Source organism: Vicia villosa, linkage group LG2 (assembly GCF_029867415.1).
Source record: "Vicia villosa cultivar HV-30 ecotype Madison, WI linkage group LG2, Vvil1.0, whole genome shotgun sequence".
Lineage (NCBI taxonomy): Eukaryota > Viridiplantae > Streptophyta > Magnoliopsida > Fabales > Fabaceae > Vicia > Vicia villosa.
This window is the reverse complement of record NC_081181.1, coordinates 81,396,107-81,421,792: the sequence shown is the minus strand read 5'-3', so window position 1 is coordinate 81,421,792 and position 25,686 is coordinate 81,396,107. Positions and strand designations below refer to the sequence as shown.

At 34.5% G+C, this 25,686-nt stretch overlaps 4 protein-coding genes and 1 pseudogene across 5 annotated transcripts; 3 read left to right on the top strand and 2 right to left on the bottom strand.

Moving 5' to 3' along the window:
• Window positions 1-214: 214 nt before the first annotated feature.
• Window positions 215-868, top strand: LOC131651585 (histone H3.2). Its single transcript, XM_058921245.1, has one exon. It carries the CDS (start codon window positions 281-283, stop codon window positions 689-691), a length of 411 nt encoding a protein of 136 aa, XP_058777228.1. The 5' UTR covers window positions 215-280; the 3' UTR covers window positions 692-868.
• A 1,840-nt stretch (window positions 869-2,708) lies between these two features.
• On the bottom strand, window positions 2,709-3,735 carry LOC131649454 (monooxygenase 1-like; annotated as a pseudogene).
• Window positions 3,736-11,671: 7,936 nt separating this feature from the next.
• Window positions 11,672-14,201, top strand: LOC131646347 (protein ORANGE, chloroplastic-like). The gene is made up of 8 exons (XM_058916409.1): window positions 11,672-12,042; window positions 12,151-12,265; window positions 12,566-12,682; window positions 12,841-12,927; window positions 13,016-13,092; window positions 13,410-13,537; window positions 13,734-13,870; window positions 13,973-14,201. The coding sequence occupies exons 1-8, from the start codon at window positions 11,828-11,830 to the stop codon at window positions 14,048-14,050; spliced, it is 954 nt and encodes a 317-aa protein (XP_058772392.1). The 5' UTR covers window positions 11,672-11,827; the 3' UTR covers window positions 14,051-14,201.
• A 2,093-nt stretch (window positions 14,202-16,294) lies between these two features.
• Window positions 16,295-18,934, top strand: LOC131651581 (monooxygenase 1-like). 2 transcript variants are annotated; one of them, XM_058921242.1, is made up of 5 exons: window positions 16,295-16,654; window positions 16,784-16,930; window positions 17,292-17,342; window positions 17,452-17,666; window positions 17,775-18,934. In XM_058921242.1, exons 2-5 carry the CDS (start codon window positions 16,861-16,863, stop codon window positions 18,522-18,524), a joined length of 1,086 nt encoding a protein of 361 aa, XP_058777225.1. In that variant the 5' UTR covers window positions 16,295-16,654; window positions 16,784-16,860; the 3' UTR covers window positions 18,525-18,934. The 2 variants fall into 2 exon arrangements, with proteins under 2 accessions (XP_058777225.1, XP_058777224.1); XM_058921241.1 differs by having other exon boundaries at window positions 17,495-17,666; window positions 17,775-18,930.
• A 74-nt stretch (window positions 18,935-19,008) lies between these two features.
• Window positions 19,009-19,615, bottom strand: LOC131651582 (histone H3.2). The gene has a single exon (XM_058921243.1). The coding sequence runs from the start codon at window positions 19,543-19,545 to the stop codon at window positions 19,135-19,137; it is 411 nt and encodes a 136-aa protein (XP_058777226.1). The 5' UTR covers window positions 19,546-19,615; the 3' UTR covers window positions 19,009-19,134.
• Window positions 19,616-25,686: the final 6,071 nt, after the last annotated feature.

Below are 25,686 nucleotides of genomic sequence, written 5' to 3'. Positions count from 1 at the left end.
ATTTGATTGAGTAAAAATAAATAATAATATCAAATGAAATAACTTTATTGGTCAGTTTCATTTGCCACGGATCTCCATCCCAATACCAAATCTTTAGAGACGCACAACCGTAGATATCTACTCTTATCAACGATCACAATTTTCTAAATTTTCTAAACTTTTTCATTTCCCGCTTTTCCCTCATTCTTCCCCTCCCATATATTCCCCAAACTCTTCCTTTCCTCTCACCACATCTCAATTATCATTCAAACAAACATTTCTTTTTCTCTCTCCAATCTCAATGGCTCGTACCAAACAAACCGCTCGCAAATCCACCGGAGGCAAAGCTCCAAGGAAGCAACTCGCAACCAAAGCCGCTCGCAAATCTGCTCCGGCCACCGGAGGAGTGAAGAAGCCTCACAGATTCCGTCCAGGAACTGTTGCTTTGAGAGAGATCAGGAAGTATCAGAAGAGCACTGAGCTTCTCATCAGGAAACTTCCATTCCAGAGACTGGTTCGTGAAATCGCTCAGGATTTCAAAACAGATCTCCGATTCCAAAGCAGTGCTGTTTCTGCTCTTCAAGAAGCCGCTGAAGCTTATCTTGTTGGTTTGTTCGAGGACACTAACCTTTGTGCGATTCATGCCAAGAGAGTTACTATTATGCCTAAGGATATTCAACTCGCTCGCAGAATCAGAGGCGAGAGGGCTTAGATTCTAGTTTTGTTTCTAAGTATCTGCCTTATGTAGTTGTTGATTTGTCAGGGTTTTTGATTCATTTGTTATGAATCTTGATGTAGCAATGCATTGATCTACTACTGTGTGTTTGTTCAAAAATTGAATCTACGATTCTATATGTTATATTATGCATTATTGGTTTAATTGATTAAATCTGCGCAATTTTGATATTTAGTGTTGATTGCATTTGATTGTTTGTGTCATTATTCTTCAAACTTAAAAACAATTCTGTTTCAACTTCTCAACTCTCAGATCTCTTTAACATTAACTTAAGTAGTAGATGATAGTTTTCCAGCAATTTAAATGTTCAAAGAGGATTAGTCAAACCAATTCACCTTCAATCAAAAGTTATGAACGTAATTGAAAAGAGACGGATTAATAGCATTTCCGTTCATACTTTTCTGCATATTCGTTCATTCTTTTTCTTCGTATTCCTAACACCTCATTGCACATTCATTTCTGATTTTTGTACCAATTTTCGGTGTATCTGTTGAATGACTGAAAGTTCTTGTCTGCAATGCATCATCTTAGCAAATTGATATGCATTACAGCAGCATTCTTATCTTTTAAATAAGACCTTTGAGTGTATCTACTTAAACCCATATCATTCTTGCATTAATGATTTTATTTGCCGCTCATCCTCTTCTCATATTAACACGGTGCAATATCAATTTAGTGATGTTTTGTTTAGAAGTTTCAAGTTGAGAAGCCATTTGGGTTTGTTCACCAGGGCAAAGTCTAGACCTATGAGACCAAAACGTCTTTATCGTCCTCAGAGATGTGTCAAGTTATCATGTACGGACACTTCGAGCACAACCCCGACATTAACACGGCGACATCAATAATAATTTGGAAAAAAGAGTAAATTGAACGCAAACACAAGTATTGGTACAAATGTCTGGCATTGATACGGACACCGATACACCTTACTTTAGAAGTGTCGGTGCTAGATGTCAACTTGGGGTTGTGGATGAACAAGTCGACAAAAAGCTTTTTGGTAGTAAGAGAGTTAGTCAAACAAATTAACCTTAAATTAAAATGTAATGGAAAATATCATATGTAAAATGGACCCGTTTCTTTTGGTTTATTTTAAAAAATGAAAAATATCATGTGTAAAAAAATTTAAAAAAAAAACTTTTTATAAAACTTTTAAATAAAAATTTGATTTGAATAGTTATTCTTAAAATGTATTTTAAATATTTCATCTTTTTATTGAATTTTTTTTTGAATATCAAAATTTTAAATATTTACTCAATTTTGAAGCTATTTCAAATAGATTTTCATAAAAATCATTTTTAAAATACAACTTTTTAAAAAAATTACCATTTTAACTAAGTTTTGGTTTTAATATTGTATGTTTATGGTATAAGATGTCAAAATTAGTGTTTTATTTTAGAAAAAAATGAATATAAAAAAAGTTGAAATATTTTGAAAAACGGTATTGTAAAATTTATTTTAAAAAATACAAAGAAAAAACATCCATTTTTTAAAAGCTGATAGTAATAATGTTTTTTTTTGGAATATGTTTTATAGGAAGATGTAAAAATGATTTTGATTGATTGTTTTTTTTTTTTTTTTGGATTTAGCCAACCAGTTCCGATCCACATAGTGAATCGACTAATCTGGTTTCGTGGTTCAGAGGGACGACTCACTGGCCAAGTCTTGTTTCCACCAAGAATTGAACTCGGGTAGTACCCAGACGATTCGTCCTTAATAGAAGCTCCTTTCCCACTAGAGCCCAAGTACTTGGTTGATTTTGATTGATTGTTGTTTATGGATAAAATGAGAATTAAATGCAATTTGCATTTAATTTTACCTTTGAAAAGATGAATTTTTTATAATAAAATGGTTAGATGAAATAAAGTTAATGTTTTTTTTTTCTTATGACTTTAACAAGAAAAATGAGTGTTTTTTTGCTTATAATTTGATACTGAGTAGTATATATACGACATGCTCACAATTTCAAATTATAAATCATACTATAACTTAAACCTTATAGAGTTCCACAGTTATATCGCAAATGCCCATCTAGATCTCTAAATAGAGCATACATCTTTGCAAAAACTACGAATTCACTATACATGATTTTGTATCAAGTCTTTTTCCAACAAGAAAAGTATTCAAAGAGAGCCAAAATACTCCCATCCTCATTTCTTTCACATATTTATCAAATGCTTCCTCTACAACATTTCTCTTAACTACATTATACATATTATTCATCTTCTCAGCTAGACATCTAGCAAGAACAATTGCATCTTCAGTCGAAGCCGAGCCACCCTATGCAATGAATGGACCAGTGGCATGCATCGCGTCACAGACAACTACTATTGTTCCTTTATTGAGTTTGTCAAGAAGTAGATCCCACGGTGGACGATACTTCAAGTCAGTGAGATGTAAAAAGTTTAACATGCAACTTTGTATCATGTCCATCGCATGCATCGGAAAAGGAAAACCTTCCATTGATTTCATTAATGATCGTCTAATAAGAATCAGATCTTTCAAAATTATTGAATCTTGGGAAGTGCTGAGCCTTGTTACAAACTAGTAAATAAGTTTGTTGGTAATTGGGATCCTTCCGAGTTGGACTTGACCTTGGCTGATCATAACAAACTCACTAGGAAATTGATGATTCTTTTGATACTTTGTGAACCCTCGAGTTACGCGTGTAAAGAAACACAAGAGCTTTGTCGGGTGTAGCCCAACCATATTTGCAACGATAGAATTGACTCCATCACATCCAATAACAACTTGATATGCCAACAAATGTAACAAAAGAGAAAATAGAAACGTAAATCACAAATATTGTACACGATATTTGTTTACACAGTTCAGTCAAGTGTGTCTACGCTACCTTAGCTTGAAGGATACTTCCATTGCCAAGCAAAATTTGTCGATATTTGTTTATTGGATCTAATTCTATGGAAATTACAACCAGTGCGTATAGTTTCCTGTGGCAAACAGTTAGCCATGGATTTGATCAAATCAGTGCGCTTTAAGCATCAAAATTCTCCATTAATCATGTTTAACAAAATTGGATTAACTATTATCAATGATAATGTTAAACTTACACACATGACTTCTATTCCATTAAACTATATCGAGAGACTGTGTTCTTTTAACTTACTCAAATGGTACTTCTTTTGGCTCATCCTCACTAAGTAATATGAGTTTCCCCTGATTATAACTTGGTAAATTCAATTGTTATCAGCAAAATATAAGATGATGATGGTATTGAAATTTTGGTCTTGACTCATGGAGATAATGAGTTTGTGAATGAAGAATTATTTTCGTGGTTTCTCTCAATATTTTTGACAAAGAAGGATTAGATTCTTGATTAATTTTTTGGGTTCACAAAACAGAAAGATTCAACAGCTTATCAAAGAGTTTCTCTTTTCTCGTGATCATCAAAATTACATCATCTAAAAAATGAACACAATTTTTTAATCCTTTGAAAAGAGATAAACTAAAATGATTAAATAGGTGCTATAAATAATTTTTTTTATTCGAGTCAAACAAAGTGTCATTTGAATCACACTTAGTTTTACAGAGAGAATTTGATGACCATAATTTTAATCAATATTCTTGTGATTCGAGTCAGGAAGTAATGTGATTCGAATCACATACTTCTCTAATTCGAATCAAACAGGCAGAGACAAAATTTTCACTTCAAAGCAAGTTCATGATTCAAATCACATCTTGGTTGATTCGACCAAGCCTTTCAAAAACTTTGATCTAAGACTTCTAACTTGTGATTCAAGTAACACTCAATATTTTGACTTATATCAAATTGCAAAAATGTAAAAAATTCTATGGGTCCAATTCTAATTGAATAAATGGAAAGGTTTCTCAAAGGTACATGACTAACAAATGAAGGATAAGATCACAAACAATTTATAGATAAATTATACAAACATGATGAATCAAATTACATACACACATAAATCAAATATTCGATAGAACATCAAAATAAATGATATAATCCCCCCTTTTTGATGTTTGAATTTTTTTAGATATTATTGATATTTAATTAGAGCATATGTTAAAGTTTGTAATTTGTATTTCAGGATGAAATTGATTCTGGATTTATTTGAACAACATACAACAAATGATACACACGTGGAATTTGATTCTTGAACTATCAAGCCTCATGCATTAAATACTTAATGCGCATAAATACAACGACAATATCGCAATCCTTCTCCCTTTGAAAAATATTAAAAAGAGATAAAGACAAAAACATATACGACACACAGAGATGAACCCAAAACAACATATAAGCCAATACAAAAGGCCATACAATACCCAATCAATTTAAAACTAGAAAATCACATTCTAGCACATATACTATCAAGCAATGCAATTTAAAAAATTATACAAGATACGAGATAATATAGCAAAGGATATCATAGATAATCACCAACATGATCAAAATAATGGCATAACCACACCATAGAAAATATTATCCAAGATACCAAAAGAGTAACCATATCCAAAATATCATGGGAATATGTCTAGAAAAACACAAATAAACGAATCATAAATGATGAAAATGATATGATATGATATAATAAGCTATGGTAGGTTTGAAGGACGAGGATTAGGAGCAGGGTCAGAATTAATATCAAAGTCAAATCCTGAACCTTTAAGCGATGCAACAAATTCCTTGATGCTTCCAAAAAAAGCTACCATCCGGTCCTCTCTAGTTCTTGCAAGGAATCATGCAATCTTATCTAATATGGGAAACTGTTTGAATCATGTCTACATATACGTTCAAGTGAGCCTTCACAGCGGGAGGAAATAAATATGTAGAAGCAAAAGGTGGAGTAGATGAACTTGAAGGAACATAAACCCTTCTAAGAACATAGCATTTTGGAGTATCTTTGTTTTCCACAAACTTATCATCACATACCTTTTTGTGCATATCCATATAGAACCAATAGTCCAAATCCTTGTAAAATACTTCATAAATTTTACAACAGTGGAATAAAAAACATTGAGAGCTTCAAGCATGTCTTCTGGAACTTGATAGGCAAGATGAAAATCAAGGATATACTGAATGAATAAAGAGTAGAACACATGAAGCCTAGGAACTTAATCCAGTTAATTTATTGGATGTCTCTAGGGATCGCGATTGGCCAATGGTCTCATTCCCCCTCTCTACCCCAGTGAAAACTTGGTTTGATGCTGACATGATTGGCATCATCGATCTCGCATGTGGCCAATATCTAAAGAAAAAAAGAGAGGAAGACGAAAACACTAGAAGTAGAAGTGAGATCACTGACGTGGCCAAAAAAGAAAAGCAAGTAGGCAGACACCTAATTGGTAATGCCTTTATCGGGTGTGAACTAGCACAAGTAAAAAGGCCTATATTTCAACATCAAACCAAGTTTTCACTTTATAATACTTGTAAATTTAACTTTAAAAATAGTGGAAGACGTTACCATTTCTGATGGTGAAAATCATCGAAGAGTGAAGTAGGCGTAACAAGGAAGAATCGTCAAACCACTGTATCCTGATAGGCCCTTCTACCCATGCTAGTTCACACTCGATATTGGACACTCTACCTTAGATAAAGAAGTCTCAATTTTAGATAATATGTTTAAACATCACACAAGGCCTTCTCTTACCCAAAATAAAATTTTCAAGTTCTTTCAGCCTCTTATCCCAGACAGAGAGAGAACCAAAATTCTTCACCTCTTAGTCATCATCTTTAAAACATTTATTCGCCTCACCAAGCTCCTTAAAAAGGTTATCCTTCTCAAAGAGTGTTGATCCTAAATACTTTTGCAATACCTCATTCTTCCATAAAAATTTTATCACTCTTAAGAAAACTCGATGAAAAATGTAAGTATTCAGAAATGCATAAGGGTTTCTTTCTTTACCAAATATTTTTTCCTATCCTCTTTAGTGGTATTCTCTACTAACAACTGGGTTTTGAGGCGACACTTATTTTGCTTTAGTAAATTGTTACCAAAAGGCTCAACTTCATCCATGTAACTCAGGTCTTCCTAGAATTTGGTCAGGTTGGTCTTCAGGTATTCCTTTTTCTGTGACAAGTTAGTGGGTTGGAATAGATAGGTTCTTAGACAAAAAAAAATGACTGTGCTACTAGAACTTCGAAAGCTCATACGTACACTTTGGAATGTTAGGGGTATTACTATAAGGGTAAATGGGTACCCTGGTTAGAAATCCCAATAGTCCATGTAACCTGACAAGACATTGCAAAGACTCTCATGTTCAACCCGACTGAGAGGAAATACCAAATAATACCTATATTTGAAGTTCTTGAAGCTATTAATTATACACTTCAAACATTTTCTCCCTTGTATGAATGAAAGCAACTCTTGATCATGGTCTGATTTGGCAAGGGTCATTGTATATGGAAGACATGGAAGAACATTATTAGAATGGGGATATTGTTCTTATGCTCACACAAATATTAAAAGAATTTGACGTAAGCTAAGCTCACATGATGCAAACGTAACAGGAAAATACCTAGATGGTTCATACCCTAACTTAAAAGGATTAAAAGGGAGCTTGAACCCTGTTCTCGAGAACAAACACTTGTGCAAGGGTAGCTCACACCCGTCAATATGAATGCACAATCTCTTGTTGGGACCAATGTGTAGCACTTCCCAATTAAAGGCATTTCCTATCCCACATTTATCAATAAAGACAAATGTTTCCCCAAATTATGTTGCTCCATTCGAGGGTATTAGTCAACATTAGTAGGAAACTCAGATCTCGTTGTCCCCATCACTCCATTTTAGCATTAGTATCAACAACTAAAAAGTTATGACTGTAAGTACCAGCATCGAGCTATGACTTTATCCACCACCTAACTTCTTTTTCATTAGGTTCGCAACCAAAATAGATTTTATAGGATTTAATCTGGATTCAGGCATTCAATTTATCTTCAAGATGTCTACAATTTATGGATTTGGCATATGAAGTCCAAGGAAGGAAATACCATAGGTTACCTCACTAATATCAATCCTAGTAGGAATGGGTTCCCTTATGTTAATGATCAGTGCATTTTAATGCACGTTCTTCCATGTTTGTACTCAAGCATTTCTTCGGTTTGTTTTATTTATTTTTATGTTTTAATATGTTTTTATATTTTATTTTATTTTTGCACTTAGTTGTTTTTCGTATTAATTTTTCAGCAATAACAGTCTGCACGGAAACGATCATATCTGGAGTTCCAGGAGTCCGATTGAGGCGTTCTAATAATCGCCGGAAAGCTAAGAGAAAGATCTACAATTCTTATGTTTGAGTCGAAGTCAGAATCGGACTGTAGAAGGGCCAGAATATTCGTTGAAGTTGCAGCACTAGTTTTAGTTAAGTTTCGGGTCAATTGGTTTTGGGCCTGGGTCGTATGTTTGACCCAGTTGGATTGTAAAACGGGTCATTCTCTTTCCCCTTAGGTTAGGCAGCCGCGGACTGTAGCAGGGACCGGCCATTCACGAATTTTGAAAGCTTGTACGAATTGATCCATGGCGAACTAATCCCTTCGAGTTAATCTTCCGTATTCAGGTTCCAAAAACTATGAGATTATTATAATTTTGCAATAAAACTTCCTTCAATTATATATGTTGTTTATCTTTTGCTTAATTTGATATTCATAATATATATTGTTTGGTTCGATTGATTATGTTTTCCAATTTATCTGCGTGTTTATCGTATGCTTAATCGTTAACCCGCTTATCGCTTAACCGAATGCTTAATTCGGCAAACGGGAAATATAATTGGTATAATATTGTTGCGCTTGTTGATCATATTATAATCGAACGGGAACGAAATCCGCTTAGGATAGTGAAATTATAATAGTCGATGATTAGTAGGAACGGGATCGGTAGATTGACTTATTTCATAATCACTTTTACAAAAACAGCTTATTTTCAGAATCACTTATTTTAAGCACTTTTTCTGTAATTCGACCACCAAACCAACCCCCCCAATTTCGATTTCAGTTAATAATTCAAGAATCCTTGAGAGACGATACTCGAGTTACCGTTACCGTCGTTACTACAGTTTTACAAATTAACTCGTTTTTGACCCGCGTGCGACAGCGGATCAGTTAACAATATTTAATTCAGGGTTTCTAGCTTTTGCAGGTTCTCTCGCTTAAACAACATTCATGTTTGGTCTCTCACATCATCAGACTCCCTAACCTCTACAAAGATCAATGTGGGATGCCTTACTTCTAACAATGGTGACTCTAAGGTTTTTGGGTTTATCAATTTAGTCTGAGATGAAGTGTCATTGACTTTATCATCATTATTCAAATATATGATTATGATGTTTAGGTTCCTACATTGGCCACGACTGGAAAGGAAATGCAAACAACTGAAAGGAAAATGAGATAGACGGGTTCCTTGAATGTTTATGCAGGTATCAAAGGTTGGAGAAGCAAAATCACCAAAAAAATATCTTGCAACTAGGAAGGAAAGTTGAAGAATACTGAAATATTACAATGCATATCACCAAAATCGTAAGAAAAGAAAGAAATGCGCGACAGTCTAAAGTAGTGAAGGACAAAAAGAATAATTGACTTCACACACTCAATTTATAGGAAACCATGGGCATCAAGATCAACGCACGAGAATCAGAGAATCATCCGAGATCACAATTGACAACTTATATGAGACCTTGATTCCATAACGACACTTGAGTACACTCGAGTACCATAAGAGTGTCACCTCCACGCTCTAGGCGCATGGATCCACATATAAGCCTTCCCTGAAGTAACATTTTATGACATGATAGGCATTTAATATGTGTGTTCCTGATGCCACCAACTCCCACTCGACATCTCAACATAACTCTATTCTTCCTAAAGTACTCATCCAACAAGTTTACACTCCCACAACAGAAATCACCTAGGTGTCGGTCTTAAAGCTTTCAGATCAACAATCCTCACTTCATATTTGATAGCAAGGACTAAAGGACAACTGTTTCGGGTTGACCAACGGTCGAATAAGATCGTCCTAATACAGAGGCACAATCCTATCATAAGCATCACTCAAGTACTGAACATGCAAACACTCATACTGAAGTTTTGCACTAGAGCGTGACACCGCCTTGATCTCAATTGTTGATATTCATCCAACAACATCCCACATCTCACGCCCTATCTACCGACGATGGTTCTACCTGACATCCCCATATAAGTGTGACCCTATGTATCGCCAATGCATGATTTATTCATTCACCTAGATGTTTTATCTCTCTCACTTTGCTTACTTAAGCGTTAGAGTGATAACTTTCCGAGTACCTCCCTCTTCGTTCATCAGAGACATCTACCATCACGCTAAAAACCTTTATGTGACGAACATCATCAACATACTACATATTTTATGTTTCACACTAGAATAATATTGTTTGTTCTAACAGACTTGAAGTCCGCCGTACCAAAACACTAGTATTAATTTTCTTTGAATTATTTTTTCAGAATATATAAATTTTTTCTCTTTTTTGTTAATTCAATACAAATAATTTGTTTTTTCATTTTTACACATTCAAAATCTACAATATACCAAACTTTTTATAATTTTTTTAAAAAAAATTATATATATTTTTTGATCAAAATTCACTATTTAAAAATGAACAAATAAGATGTCGCTGATTTGAACTCACATCTTATATCTAATGTCTTTACACAACTACTAATTGAAAGAGTTTAAGTAAATAAATAAATAATATTTTTACTTGTTAAGAAAATATTATCTTTGTTTCTTACCTCCATTTAGGGGTGCTCGCGGTGCGGTTTGGGCGGTTTTGATGAAAAAATCATCCGAACCGCAAGAGAAAAAATAGTGCGGTTTGGTTTGGTTCGGTTGACTTTTAAAAAAAATCCGAACCAAACCAAACCAAACTAATGCGGTTTGGTTCGGTTGGTTCGGTTTTTTACAAATATTTTATTGAGCCATACATACATATATATGACAACATAATTTTATATTTAGACATTCATACACTAACAAATAACAACAAAACTCATATTTTGACAACAATTTTCCATGTAATATGTAAAAATTAAATTAGACAAAAGTGGAATATTAAACATAAAATAATAGCATAAAACAATATAAAATTATTATAATGAAACAAAAAAATAGAAGAGACGAAAGATTAGTGAAGGTGAAAAAGAAAAAGAAAAAGTGTTGAGAGATTAGAGAAGATGTGCGATAAAAATGAAACTGAAATACGAAACATTTTCATAAAAATGAGAAGGTGAAAAAGAAAAAGAAAAAGTGTCGAGAGATTAGAGAAGATGTGCGATAAAAATGAAACTGAAATACGAAACATTTTCATAAAAATGAGAAGGTGAAAAAGAAAGAATATAGGAGAGTAAAGATTATAGAAGAAGATGGAAGATTATGTAGCAAAGAAGGTGAAATAATGTTATTAGAGATTTGAGAAGATTGAGCCTGAAATTATATGTGTAAGGATGAGAAAATTGTTCGTATTCATAAGACAAATGTATAATAGGTTTAATTTTGGGTTGGATGTGAGTTAAGTAAAATTTAGGTTGTAACATAATGCGGTTTGATTCAGTTTGGTTCGGTTTATAAAATACAAACCGCAAACCGAACCGAACCGTGCAGTTTTGTTAAAAATGACCCAAACTAATCTGAACCAAATGCGGTTTTTTGCGGTTTCAGTTTGGTTTAGTTTGCGGTTTTCTATTAGGTTGGTTTGGTTTTGAGCACTCCTACCTCCATTAACAAAACGTCTACATCCACCATATGGATATATTTATTCATAAAGAAGGGACACAATGTGTGAGCCATTCATAGATCCAACCACAATACTTGTCAATATATCTTTTTATCCATCACATTTTCTTGTTTTTTAGTGAGACTTTTGTATTTAGTGGTGGAATCAAAAGCGAGGCAACCGTCTCAACTCCACTAAAATTCCCATTTCCAATAACATATATATTTTATATTTAATTATTTTATTTCATCAATAATGAAAACCCCACCAATTTGTGCAGTCCATTTCAACAACTCCATTCTCAAACCTTCCAACAACAACAACCTCAATTTTCGATCCAATTTCATGTTTTTTCCAATCCTAAATCGAAGTTGAGAGTCGAAAAATACGATGATGTTGTGTTTGGGTGTAGTTGGTGGGTCCACTAAATGTCTTCAGCTCTATGATTCCAGTTACAGAATCAACAACAAAAGATTCGGTAATCTAAACAACAACGGTTTATGTTTCAATACGAGGTGGCGTTTCATGGCACTTGAATCGGACTCTTCTTCTTTTGCATCTTCTGTTGATTCTGACACCACCGATAAAAACGCTGCTGCTACTGGGTGAGTAGGATAATTCTTCTTTTTACACCCCCTCTTTTTAATAAATGCACCCCTCCTATTTTTTTAAGGTGTAAATGTAATATCGTCTTTTTATTGTGTTAAACGCAGGTTTTGTATTATAGAAGGACCTGAAACTGTACAAGATTTTGCTAAAATGGAACTTCAAGAAATTCAGGACAATATTCGAAGTAGAAGGAATAAGATTTTCTTACATATGGAAGAGGTGAAATTTTCTTCTTCAAGTAACTATATATATTTTTTAATATGTTATATCTGCGCGCAATTATAGAGACTAATCCATGACGAGCAAAACTCTCTATCAAGAGATGCTAGATTTGAATCCAAGAACCTGGTTAAGCCGAAAGAGATCTCTTACCATCATCTGATACTGCTATTAGATTCTCGGAGTCATGTGGAATTCGTAAACTCTTCGGAATATTTAAGTGCTTATATGTCAAATGATGAGTTCAAAAAGATGGAAAATGCTTTGCTTATATCAACAATATAAATCTTCTTTTTGTAGGTTCGTAGGCTTAGAATACAGCAAAGGATTAAAAATGCAGAACTTGGAATTTCACAAGAAGAGCAGGAGAATGAACTTCCGAATTTCCCATCATTCATTCCATTCTTGCCTCCTTTGGTAAGTTTCATGTAGTTTCTTCTGAACTGCAGCACCGACGCATTCAATAAATGGGCATTGATTTTGTTAATAATCTTTATGAGCATAAAGAATTTACTTTTAGTTTAGACGGTTTCATTTTGAAAATGGTAATAATCAACTACATGTGTTATCTGCAGACTTCAGCAAACCTCAAGCAGTATTACGCTACCTGTTTTTCTCTTATCGGCGGGATAATTCTTTTTGGCGGTCTTCTTGCTCCGAGTGTAAGATTTACGAACACCTAGTTTTGCATTTTCATTTATTTTTCAACTCATTCATTCCAACTGGTCTCATTTTCAACTCATTTCTCAGTTGGAGCTTAAGCTTGGAATAGGAGGCACATCTTATGCCGATTTTATTCAAAATGTGCATCTTCCTATGCAGTTGAGGTAGTGTCCCTTTCCCTATTTTATGTCACCTATTTACGTGATTATTCTCTGAGGAAGAAATTTAAAATAATACTCTCTCAGATCCTATTTATAAAAAAAATTTACTTTTTAGATTCATTGAATAATAAATGTACCTGGTATATATATAGTCTAAAAAATATTTTTTATTATAAATAGGATCAAAGGGAGTAGTCCTGTATTTTCTATAGAGAAATATTTTATTGGCATTAACAAATATCTCTTGAAATGAATATCAATGCATTCTATTTATTGTTTCTAACTTGCCGATATTAATTAAAGTCGGTTGGATATTCTAGTCAGGTTGATCCTATTGTGGCATCATTCTCTGGTGGAGCGGTTGGAGTAATCTCTGCATTAATGGTTGTTGAGATAAACAATGTAAAGCAACAGGAGCAGAAAAGATGCAAGTACTGTGTTGGTACCGGTAATATTTCTAAACCTCTTCTTTGATCTGCATTTCACAAGTCGAATTTATGAACCGAATTTATGAACGGTGGAATTGTAGCATTTTGACTTTTCTTTCCCTTAATATTCTGAAATACTTGAAGATTTTTTAAACATCATATGTTGAAGCTAGCTGCCAGAAAATTGACATTCGTATCATGCTTTTGCTGTGTTAGGATATCTTGCATGCGCTCGCTGTTCAAGCACGGGTGCACTTGTTCTGATTGAACCGGTATCCACCTTTAATGGTGCAGATCAGCCTCTTTTACCGCCGAAAACCGAGAGATGTTCAAATTGCTCCGGATCTGGCAAGGTTGGTCATTAAAAAGTACTGACTTCATAATTTGAAACTAACTATAATACCCTTTATGGTTGAGAATAATGTTGAAATTGTCATACTGAATTCTGATTGCAGGTCATGTGTCCGACATGTCTTTGCACTGGAATGGCGATGGCAAGCGAACACGATCCTCGAATCGATCCTTTTGATTAGAGGTTTAATATTATTGTGGTAGATATCGTAAGTAGGGAATTTGAAATTCTATGATGAGTATGGTATATGTTTTTCTGTTATGAAATAATGGAGTTTCTGTAAATATGTATAAACTCAATAATATGCAAAAGAAAGTGGTTAAGGATCTAAAGACAGTTTCCTTTATTTTATAGGAATTGGATATGTTGTAGCTGGAAATTTCATGGTTACTTTCTTAGAATGGTCACAAGAAATTAGGGGCCAGATTACTGTTTTATGAAACATCTTATTTAAAAACACAATACACATTCATTTTCCTTTTTCTTTCACTTGTTTTTATAAGATTTTTTTATTCATTTCAAATCACTATCACTGGTTACTATGATGTGACAGTTTTTCATAAGATATTGGTTTATATGATGTTCACTTTTCCTTTCAAATGGTGTTGGCATTGGCATTGGCATTGGCGGAGTTAGGTCGAGGAAGCCGTTTCTATACCTCATTCCTTTTAAATTGAATAAATTGAATAAGTTTATATTTTGTTCTGCCGCCGAAAAAATTAATTTCGAAAGAATTGATTTTGTAGAATTGGTTTTAGTTAAAATTGAGTTTAATACAAAGTGATTTATGTTTGGATATATTCACAACGAAAGTGATTTGTATGAAAAATGTTATTTGAATATTTTTATTAAAATTGCTTTTGGATGTGTAAATGACGAAAATGACAAAAAAAAAATGTTGGGAGTTATTGATGTTCAATTTAAGGGCAAAATAGAAAAACCAACGGAAAGTGAGAATTGATTTTTAGAATTGATTTCAAGAAGTTAGGAATTGTAGCTTTATAAAAAATCAATTTTAAACCAGAAAAAGCACAATGGCGGCAATTTGTTTGAGAATGTTAAACACTCCATAATCAATTTTAAGGGCATAGAATTTATTCTGATGCTTTTTGCCGGGAAACTGGGTTACAGAAAAATGAAGTTTCATAAAAAAAGACATTACTTATCACATTTTTAGCAGTTATCACGCATCTCCGTAAAAAATCATAGAGACCTTTTAAATATATAGATGTACTTTTAGACGCATCTAAAAGTTCACACTACAACATTTCGTAAGTGAGTCACCCTTATTTTGCCATAAATTAGTATGAAAATATATCTCCATAACAAATACAAAAGTATATCTCCTAATGCTTTTTTAGTGATATTTTTGCGTCAGACCTTCATCTTTCTTAATTTCCATTAGAATTTAGTTTAACCAAAAAAAATACTCGTGAGATCCACCTAGGTCATCTCATCAGGATATATTAGATGAGGAGCAGGTTAGGGCAGATCATGTCGTTGATGTGCTACCTACATGTCAAAGTATTAAGCAGGTAAAGAGATGAGAGTTTCTGGAAGGCACTCCTGTGAGGACCACTATAGAGGTCATTCTAGCCGAGACAGGGATCGTCTTGCAGTACAAGAGGTCAGATATACTCACTATTTCACTTGTACTTGTATTTTAGTAATATTTGTATTGAGAAAACTTACATACAATTCATTAGGTGTGGTTTATGTTATTTGCTAGTGAAAATATGACAAGTGTACTTTAACATCATTTAAGGAGTGACAATAGAAGAAAATTGCATATGTGTAAGAGAAAATTAAACACTTGTCATATTTTCATTAGAAAATAGTACAAACCTCACCTAAGAAATTGTATCTAAGTATTCTCTTATTTGTATTATGGTTTGTAATTTATCAACAATAATGTTTGATTATGAATTCTAATTGAATTAATATATAACATTTTAATTGAATTGTATCGGTATATATATGATTAACAATTATATATATTTAGTATAAATGACTTAAAATATAAAATTTCTTATAAAATATCAATTTTTTATAACAAATTTAGTATTTTGGCTAAAATTTATTACAAAAGTATACTTCTAAATTATATTTTGAGTTGTGAAATAAACACATTACCGTAACTTTAAAATATGTCCAAGAATTATTACAGAAGCACAAGCACACTCCTGGACTCACCCTCCATCACTTTTTGATATATACTTCTGAATTAATTTTTGACAAAATTGAATGGATGGTTTACTTACGAAAGAATGTGGTATATTTTAAATTCGTACGAAAAGTACATTTATTAAATTATGAAGGATAATTTTGAATTTCTTAAAACTGTGGGCAAAACAATCTCCAAAAAAAATGCATATTATTATACTTACATAACAAACTTGAGATTACCCAAACAGTTGGACCATAATTGAAGTGGATAAAACATTTGCGGCCATCCATTCACTTGGTTCCTCGTATGTATTATTAGTATGCTCCAACAACTCAAAATCCAAGATCATGCAAGATCATGCAAAGTATACATGGTTGTTGGTTGATGAGATCACTTTCTTTCTTTTTTTCCATCTTATAAATACATATGACATAATTTAGGGATGTTGTGTAGTTAAATTAGCTAGAAATAAACACTTAAATACACACACAAACATCTTATTTTCTTGAAAACATTTCTCTTTGAAAACGCCAAGGCCATGGAGAGAACTATTGATAATGAGATTGTGATAGTTGGAGGTGGTATATGTGGTCTTGCAACAGCCCTAGCTCTTCATAGGTTTTTTTAATTATTATTATTATTATTATTATTATTATTATTATTATTATTATTATTATTATTCAAGTTTAATCTATTTATGATTACATATAAATTAATTAAGATTTTTCATTTTGATTAACTTTGCAGGAAGAAAATAAAAAGTTTGGTGTTAGAAAAATCAGATGAGTTGAGAGCAACAGGAGCAGCTATAATTGTGCAAGCTAATGGATGGCATGCACTTGATCAGCTTGGTGTTGGCTCAACACTTAGACAAACTGCCTTTCAAATACAAGGGTAACTAAGTCGTATTCTTTTCTAAGGTTTTTGTTTTTATATAATTTGAATTTTTGACCGAAAGGCTTTTGAGTAAGCTAATAGACCAACTAGATCTTGCAAAAAGTCGGACTCAAACCTAAGAATCTATGACTGACAAGAGGTCAGACTTATTCTTTGAATTTTTTAATAGATCTTGGAAAAATTCTATGACCGACTAGAGGTCAGACTTATTCTTTGAATTTTTTAGCAAATCAAGTTTAGTCAGCTTAACTCGTCTATTCCCACCACTAGACACACCGACACATCAAGATCAAAATTTCAATAGCATCATCACTTTATATTTTGCTGATAAAAGCTGAATTTACCATGTTATTATCAGGGGAAAATTCATGTCACTTAGTGAGGATGAGCCAAAAGAAGTACCATTTGGGTAAGTTAAAAGAACCCAATCTCTCTGTATGGTTTAACTAGAATAGAAAAAAATGTGCGTAAGTGTAACATTATCATTGTTAATAGTTAAATCCAATTTTGTTAAACAGGATTAATGGAGAATTTCGAGTTAAATCCAATTTTGTTAAACAGGATTAATGGAGAATTTCGATGCTTAAAGCGCACGGATTTGATCAAAGCCATGGCTAATTGTTTGCCACAGGAAACCATACGCGCTGGTTGTCAAGTACTTTCCATAGAATTAGATCCAGTAACAAAATATCCACAGATTTTGCTTAGCAATGGAAGTATCCTTCAAGCTAAGGTAGCGTAGACACACTTGACTTAACTGCGTAAACCATGTCACAACATTGCGTACATTTTTTGTGATTTACGTTTCTATTTTCTCTTATTACGTTTGATGGTATGTCAGGTTGTTATTGGATGTGATGGTGTCAATTCTATTGTTGCGAATATGGTTGCGCTACACCCGACAAAGCTCTTGCGTTTCTCTACATGCGTTGCGCGAGGCTTCACAAAGTATCAAAATGGTCATCCATTTCTTAGTGAGTTTGTTATGATGAGCAGAGGTCAAGTCCAACTCGGAAGGATCCCAATGACGGACAAACTTGTTTACTGGTTTGTAACACGACTCAGCACTTGTCAAGATTCAATAATTTCAAAAGATTCAGCTCTTATTAGACGATCATTAATGGAATCAATGGAGGGTTTTCCGGTACACGCGATGGACATGATAAGAAATTGCAAGTTGAGCTCTTTGCATCTCACTGACTTGAAGTATCGTCCACCATGGGATTTACTACTTAACAGATTTAGTAAAGGAACAATAGTAGTTGCGGGTGACGCGATGCATGCTACTGGTCCATTCGTTGCACAGGGTGGCTCGGCTTCAATTGAAGATGCAATTGTTCTTGCTAGATGTTTAGCAGAGAAGATGAATAATAAGGGTGCGGTAGTTGAGAGAAATGTTGTAGAGGAAGCATTTGATAAATATGCAAAAGAAAGGAGGATGAGAATATTTTGGCTCTCTTTGAATACTTTTCTTGTTGGGAAAAGACTTGATACGAAATCGGGGATAATGAGATTTTTAGTTCTTGCAATAATGTTTGTTCTATTTAGAGATCCGGACGGCCACTCGCACTATAATTGTGGAACTTTGTAAAAAGATGATGTTTTAAGTTGTGTATAATTGTGGAATTCTAGAACAAGAAGGTTTAAGTTATGAATAATTGTGGAACTCTATAACAAGAAGGTTTAAGTTACGTGTAATTGTTGAACATCTCTATTGGAACAGTGTTACTGTAATCTCTAATGTGGAAGTGGTGGTTAAGTGTGTTGATTCAAAATCAGTAGTTGCTGCTACAATTCATCATATCATCCATGATTGCAAGGAACTTGTGTCTAATTTGGAAGGCTCTCAAATTATTTATGATAATCATAGATTTAATTCCGATGTTCATAATTTAGTTAAGTAGTCAAAATATGTTACTTGTAGAACATAGTTGGGGCAAATAGACATTTTGAATTGGACCTATAAGAAAAGTAAATAGTAGTGCGTTTAGAGTTTTCCTATGGTAATATTGTATGTCTCCAAACTCATAACAAAATGACACAGATTTAATCAACGAATCCAAGAATGCAAAATATATCTTAAAGAAGCTTAGATTCAATTCTTGAACAAACACATAGTAGATCTAACAACATTACATTAAGATTCATAACAGATGAACCAAACCCTAACATACGTAACAGAGAAACTTGGAAATTAAAACCTAAGCCCTCTCGCCTCTGATTCTACGAGCGAGTTGAATATCCTTTGGCATGATAGTAACTCTCTTTGCGTGAATGGCACAAAGGTTAGTGTCTTCAAACAAACCAACAAGATAGGCTTCTGCGGCTTCTTGAAGAGCAGAAACGGCACTGCTTTGGAATCGGAGATCCGTTTTGAAATCCTGAGCAATTTCACGAACCAGTCTTTGGAATGGAAGTTTCCTGATGAGAAGCTCTGTGCTCTTCTGATACTTCCTGATCTCTCTTAAAGCAACAGTTCCTGGACGGAATCTGTGAGGCTTCTTCACTCCTCCGGTGGCCGGAGCAGATTTCCGGGCGGCTTTGGTTGCGAGTTGTTTCCTTGGGGCCTTTCCTCCGGTGGATTTGCGAGCGGTTTGTTTTGTACGAGCCATTTCGATCGGAGAGAAAAAGATGCGTTGGTTTGTTAATTGAGAATTGAGATGTGATGAAAAGGAAAGAGAGTGTTTGGGTAATATATGGGAGGAGAAGAACGAGGGAAAAGCGGGAAATGAAGAAAAAAAGGGGAAATGGTGATCGTTGATAAGAGTTGATATCTACGGTTGTAAGTCTTTAGAGAATTGGCACTAGGATGGAGATCCGTGGGAACTTGAAACTGACCAATAGAATTATTTCATTATTATTGTTATTTATTTTTTCTCAATCAAATTGTTTGTAACATATTGCACTTTCCTTCCCAAAATGACTTACTAGTACTTTATTTTTTATTTTTATTTTTGAAAAAGCTAAAATGCATTAATAGAAAATGGCACAAGAAGTGCTGGAGTACATAGAAGAGATCTACAAATAGAGGTAACTGGTAAGTACAAAGCTAAATAGCTCGCCTCAAACGAATAAAGTTCATACAAAGTGCTGCAAAAACAATATAATACAATAAAATGATAGAACTAAAACACCTTAAAACCACAATGAACAATGAAGATAATTATTTTCGATCGTCAAATGTCTTATACGGATAAGCTTCAAATATTCTGTCCAATAATACAAATTTTAAATAAAATTATTCATCATATAAAATTGTCACATGTGACCTTAAGGTACACTTTCTAATTTTATATCGTACTATAATTATATTAAACTTTGTATTTGATGTGGGCATTGAAGTGTTAATTTTACAGAGTAAATCTGAATAGTTTGTTGCAAAGGTGTTGTCTTGGTTATCAGATGATTGACTATCAGATGAATACTTCTTCATATTTCAACTTTGTTTTAGAATACATCAAAGTCGTCAAGAGTCCAAAATTTCTTTGTCTAGTGTTCAAAGTCTGCTTTGTGATTTTTAGATTTTGTACACTTAGTAAAACTATTAGTGTACAAAATTGTTCTCTATACTTTGTTACCATCAAAACTTAAGGATTGTAGATGTAGAACTAAACTTGCCCCAACGGGAAGGTTACGCTAAGATACCTCAACATTCTTTTAATGATCTTAAAGTGAGATTCCCTTAGTGACGCATGAAGTCGAGTTTGTTGAACATGTGACTTCAATCACAAGAGATGGGAGAATTGTGGTATTCAAAATTTATGATTAAATTTAACTTTTCATTACTTAAAAATTAATCATGTTAGAGTTCTTTAAGATCAAAGTAAAATGAACAACGGGAAATAAAAATGGTAAAGTAATTTAAAGAAATTAAGAGATCAAGGTTTTTGAGATATGGAATCAGTTATTTATCCATATTTGGCCCAATGTTGACCCACTTATGTCCACAATAGATAGTCTTGAGATTTTGACGATAAATTTGAGCTTTTATAGGTTATGCCCATGAACCGTTAATACAAGCAAATCTAGAGATTTTACAATTGCTTATGGTTCTGGATTGGGTCAGTGTCTGGCGCAATTGGACTAAGAGGCCCAAGTCTTTCTTAGCCCAAGGGAGATTCCTCCTCGTCGACACATGCACGTCAGACTGGCTTAAGCGACATGGCCTTCGGCTGATTGACTCCACTAGCCCTCGAACGGGCAGGACTAAGTCCGAGCGAAGCCACCTGCCTGACCCCCGGCAAGCGCTTCCTGCGGGCATCGATGCACATCTCTTCCGCCGAGGACCCCGCTCCTCGTAGGGTTTTCTCTCCAACCCCCCGAATAAGACGGAGTCCACGCATCCCTAAAAGACTGCGTCTCCCCTTAAACTTCGGAGTGGTTTACCCGGGATGTAGACCACGTGTTGGTCTCCACTGCATGCGTAGGATCCTAGCAGTCTCCGAATTGGGCCTGGACACCCAGTCCAATAGCGAGATCTTGACCCAACGCTGGGGGCTATAAATACCCTCTTTCACTAGAGGGTTAGTTAACATTTATTCATTCTCTCTCTACCTTGTACTTGCACCCTGATTGCTCTCTCTTCTCACTTTGACATCAGAGTACCTTGTAGGTACACCCCCTAGTACACAAGATCCAGCTCATTGCAGGCCACGAAGATCTGTCTGATCAGGTAAGATCACTTATCCCCAACCAAAAAGAAAGCTTTTATCCAGGCTGAGCTAACGAACCAATTAGAAATTTTCAAGGCTAATCTCAAGAACCAAACATAACATTTATAGGATAAGTTCTAGATCCACATTGTTAGAATTTTTTTTGGTGGTTGTGTGTTAATTGAAAAAAACTCTAATTCCCACATTGCTTAGAATATATATTTTTTGACTAGCTTACTTCACTATATAGGGAGTGAACATATTTCATTCCAAAACACACCAAAAATTCCTTTGGTTGAGTTTTTCCTTCCTCACTCTTATAACTCTGCGTCTTTTGAAATGTCGAAGCGCCAACTTCTCTCTATCTCTTTCTACTTGTTGAATTTCCCGAGTAGTTTTTGGAATTCTCTTTAGAAAATTATGTTAATTTCTCCTCGTTTGAGTTGAGAAATTATCAAGTATAATCTCAGGATTCTCTTTAGAGAATTATTAGAATTTCTCTTTGTTTGAGAAAGCATTTTGAGTGGTCAAATGACCATTATTGAATTCTCTTTGAAGAATTATTGAAATTTCTCTTGGTCTGAGAAATTATTACGACTAATCGATATACCAGATATTATGGGTGGTATTTATACCATATTTGAATGGTCTTTGTACCATCAGAGGGTGTATTTCTATATCAATTATCTACCGTGTAAATAGTAATTGTATAATATAGAACTGAGTTGTTTTATCCTGGAGGCATCATGGTAGTTAGACTGATTTTCATATTTTTGGATAGTGTCGCGAAACGTCTTAAAGAGAGCGAACTGTTCTGCGACTCACCCCAATAATTTCTTCATATGTAAATTTTTCAAAATCGCAAAACAACACTTTTCATTAATAATAGCTAGAACTGTAACACCCGAGGCCGAAGAAGGCGAGGGTTGGTTGCACCGCATGTAACATCTGAGGCCGAAGAGGACAAGGGTGGTCACCACATCGGAATGAGAGGAATTTTGAGGCCGTGCAGGTATGGGACTGCATGGTTGAAAGAAAACATGCAAGGATTGATAAGTACTACCTATACCAACAAAATGCATCTTCTTTTCGGTAGTCTGTTCCATAAGAACTCCACAGTTAATCGTGCTTGACTTGGAGCAATATTGGGATGGGTGACCTTCTGGGAAGTTTCCCAGAAAGCGTGTGAGTGAGGTCAATGTTGTTCGAGGACGAACCATGCGGAAGCTGGTGGGCATGTAACACCCGAGACCGAAGAAGACGAGGGTTGGTTGACCATATATCCTTTAAAATTTTACATATGGACATATGGTCGTGGATAATTTTTGTGGGTGATTTTAAGTTTTCATGTAGTGTAATTTGACAATAACGCCATGATCATATAAAAGTACATAAAATACATAATAGCGTAAAAACCTAACCTCAACCAGAGAAAAGTTAGACACATAACGACGGTATCTAGATAAAAGGTGCATAGAAGAACTTCCCTTTTATAGATCATATGGTCAGTTCCTTCGACAGACCTTAGGTAATATATCAGCTCATGCTCTCTCTCTCTCTCTTTCTCAAATTTCCATTAATCTATAAACTAACTAATACTTTGTTAGAAAAAATGACACCAAATGAACTGGTCAAGCTCTCTATTAATAGAATCTTGGAAGTTGGTCCAATTCATTGGGCGAGCAATATTTCTCCCAACGAATATTACTTTTGGGCTTGCTTAGCTATTAAGTCTTCCTAACCTCCTTGATTTTTTGCCTTAAATTCTTTGGGAAAGCTATATTTAGCCCATCAAATTTTTCTTGTTTTTGACCCCTTCGTTTTGAGTCATGCCTTTTGTTTCTCGTTTGGTGACCAATTCAAAATTTGCCCAGCAAATTTGACCTGACTTTGGCTTCTATATATTAGGTTAGATGATCTTGTATTGTTCAGCAATTGATTCTCTTAGCCTTGTTTTCCATATTTCAATGTAACAAGTTATAAAACATGATCAATGTGTAGCTACAAGGACAATTCTTAATTTAGCATAAATGGAGAGTTTTTCAGGATTACTTCGGGTCTGAATAAACTAATATGTCTGTGATACTAATAGTATCAAATAGGTAATTTACATACTTATCACTGGTCTATTGTGTCAGATGGTATATGCATTAGTGAGTTAGAAAACAGACTTGGTGCATGTTTGGTTTGGCTTTTGGAAAGGTCAACAGAAATTCTAGAGGTGTAGAATTGATTCTGGGTGATTTTAAGATGTTTGGTTAAACAAAATTAGAATTGATTTTGTCTCTAGAATTGATTCTATTTGAAGATAGAATTTGTAGCTTATGCTTCCAGAATTGATTTTAGATGAATTTTACACTCTAATTTATTATTCAACTCACTTTTACATAAATATATCCAGACATAAATCAATTATGCTAAACTCAATTATAATAAAATTAATTATACCAAACTCAATTCTTATAGATTCAATTAAATTACTTGTACTCTGATAGATCTAAGACGAGATAAAATTCAGAAAAAGAGCTACTTGGAAGACAAACTTAAAACAACTTCAACATTAATTTTTCTTATCCACAAAAGTGGCAGCAAAAAGTATAAATACTTAGGTTTTCTAACTAATTGGGCCATGGGCCGTTACACAATAAGCATATAAATATATTTCTAAAGAAACACCCCATTTAATGAGTGTAATAGTCCTTAAACCAATGAGATTGTTTCCTTTCTCTATGAACTTTATTGGGATTTGGTGTAGTTGGGCTATCAATACTCCTGGATCCAAAGAGAACCTTGTCCTCAAGGTTCAGCTGTTGCACATTAGGGGAAGGAGCCCACGGTTTTGAGAAGGGCAGTGTTGGCACTTTAGTGAATTTGTATGGGTTACAGCTAGGGAACAGTTCACGTGATGAGCATTGGGAAGGGAAAATAGGGGTAATTGGTAGGTTGGTTGTGACAGACTTTTGTGCAGGAGAAGTAGGTGAGGTGGCGGTCAATGGTTGGGTGAACGGAGATATCAAAGATTCTTTGGTAGGGGGATAAGATAAGGGGTAGGTTGGGAAATTTGGTAAGTCGTGTAAACTTTCGCATGTGGGAATAGGAGTACCGTTGATGCAACGGTTGGATTTTAAGTTATGGGACACGTGGCTATCGGGAAGTGAAGATGGGGTTTGTGTTATAAAAGTATGGCCAACCCTAGTTTCAGTTTCATTTGGTGAGTTTGAGTTAGTAGTACATGTACCCTTAAGAAAACGCTTCAAGTTCACTGCTTCGGTTTGAGACTTCAAGCTTTGCTTCACGTGCGGTTCTTCAGATCCACAAGCAGTTGGTTCAAGTAAAACGCTTCGCTCATCTTCGTTTTGTGTTGTGTTCTGATTTGTGTTGGTCCGTTATCTAAGTTCGGTTGATCTTGCAGAAAATTTTTGGAAATATTCAAAGGCAGATCCTGTTGTTTGAAGTTGGATGGCGATCCAAAGAAAGGTCTTAGCAAGGAAACATGCACCACAGGATGAATCTTGGAGGATGACGGTAGATCCAGCTCATAAGCTACCTCGCCAACTCGTTTGACAACCGTAAAAGGACCATGGTAGTATTTTGAAAGCTTCTGTGAAGTTCGCTTAGTGACTGTCTGTTGACGATAAGGCTGGAGGCGAAGAAGAACAGAGTCATCGATCTGAAAGGTAAACTCACGTCTGCTTTTGTTGGCTTGAGTCTCCATCTGTTTTCTACTTCTTTGTAAATTAAGTTTGAGCTGTTCTAAAATTTGTTGTCTCTGTTATAGTGAAAAGTCCAAGGATTCGATGGAGGCTGAGTCCTTGATGTAATCTGGAATAGATGGTGGCGGTCGACCATAGAGAGCAGTAAAAGGAGACATTTTGATAGCAGAGTGGTAGGATGCATTAAACCAGAACTCAGCCAGATGCAGATACTTAAACCACTGTTTAGGACGATCGCTAACAAAACATCGCAAGTAAGTTTCCAAACTTCTGTTAACGACTTCGGATTGTCCATCTGTTTCTGGATGGTAAGCGGTACTGAATTTTAGTTTTGTCCCCTGTATTTTGAACAGCTGCTTCCAGAAGGTACTCATGAACAATGGATCTC

Coding starts and splice junctions, on each gene's coding strand:
- LOC131651585 (XM_058921245.1), top strand. CDS start 281: ATGGCTCGTACCAAACAAACCGCTCGCAAATCCACCGGAGGCAAAGCT.
- LOC131646347 (XM_058916409.1), top strand. CDS start 11,828: ATGATGTTGTGTTTGGGTGTAGTTGGTGGGTCCACTAAATGTCTTCAG. Junction 12,266..12,565: donor TTTTCTTACATATGGAAGAG/GTGAAATTTTCT, acceptor TTCTTTTTGTAG/GTTCGTAGGCTTAGAATACA. Junction 13,871..13,972: donor ATTGCTCCGGATCTGGCAAG/GTTGGTCATTAA, acceptor TTCTGATTGCAG/GTCATGTGTCCGACATGTCT.
- LOC131651581 (XM_058921241.1), top strand. CDS start 16,575: ATGGAGAGAACTATTGATAATGAGATTGTGATAGTTGGAGGTGGTATA. Junction 16,931..17,291: donor ACTGCCTTTCAAATACAAGG/GTAACTAAGTCG, acceptor TGTTATTATCAG/GGGAAAATTCATGTCACTTA. Junction 17,343..17,494: donor CCAAAAGAAGTACCATTTGG/GTAAGTTAAAAG, acceptor TTTGTTAAACAG/GATTAATGGAGAATTTCGAT.
- LOC131651582 (XM_058921243.1), bottom strand. CDS start 19,545: ATGGCTCGTACAAAACAAACCGCTCGCAAATCCACCGGAGGAAAGGCC.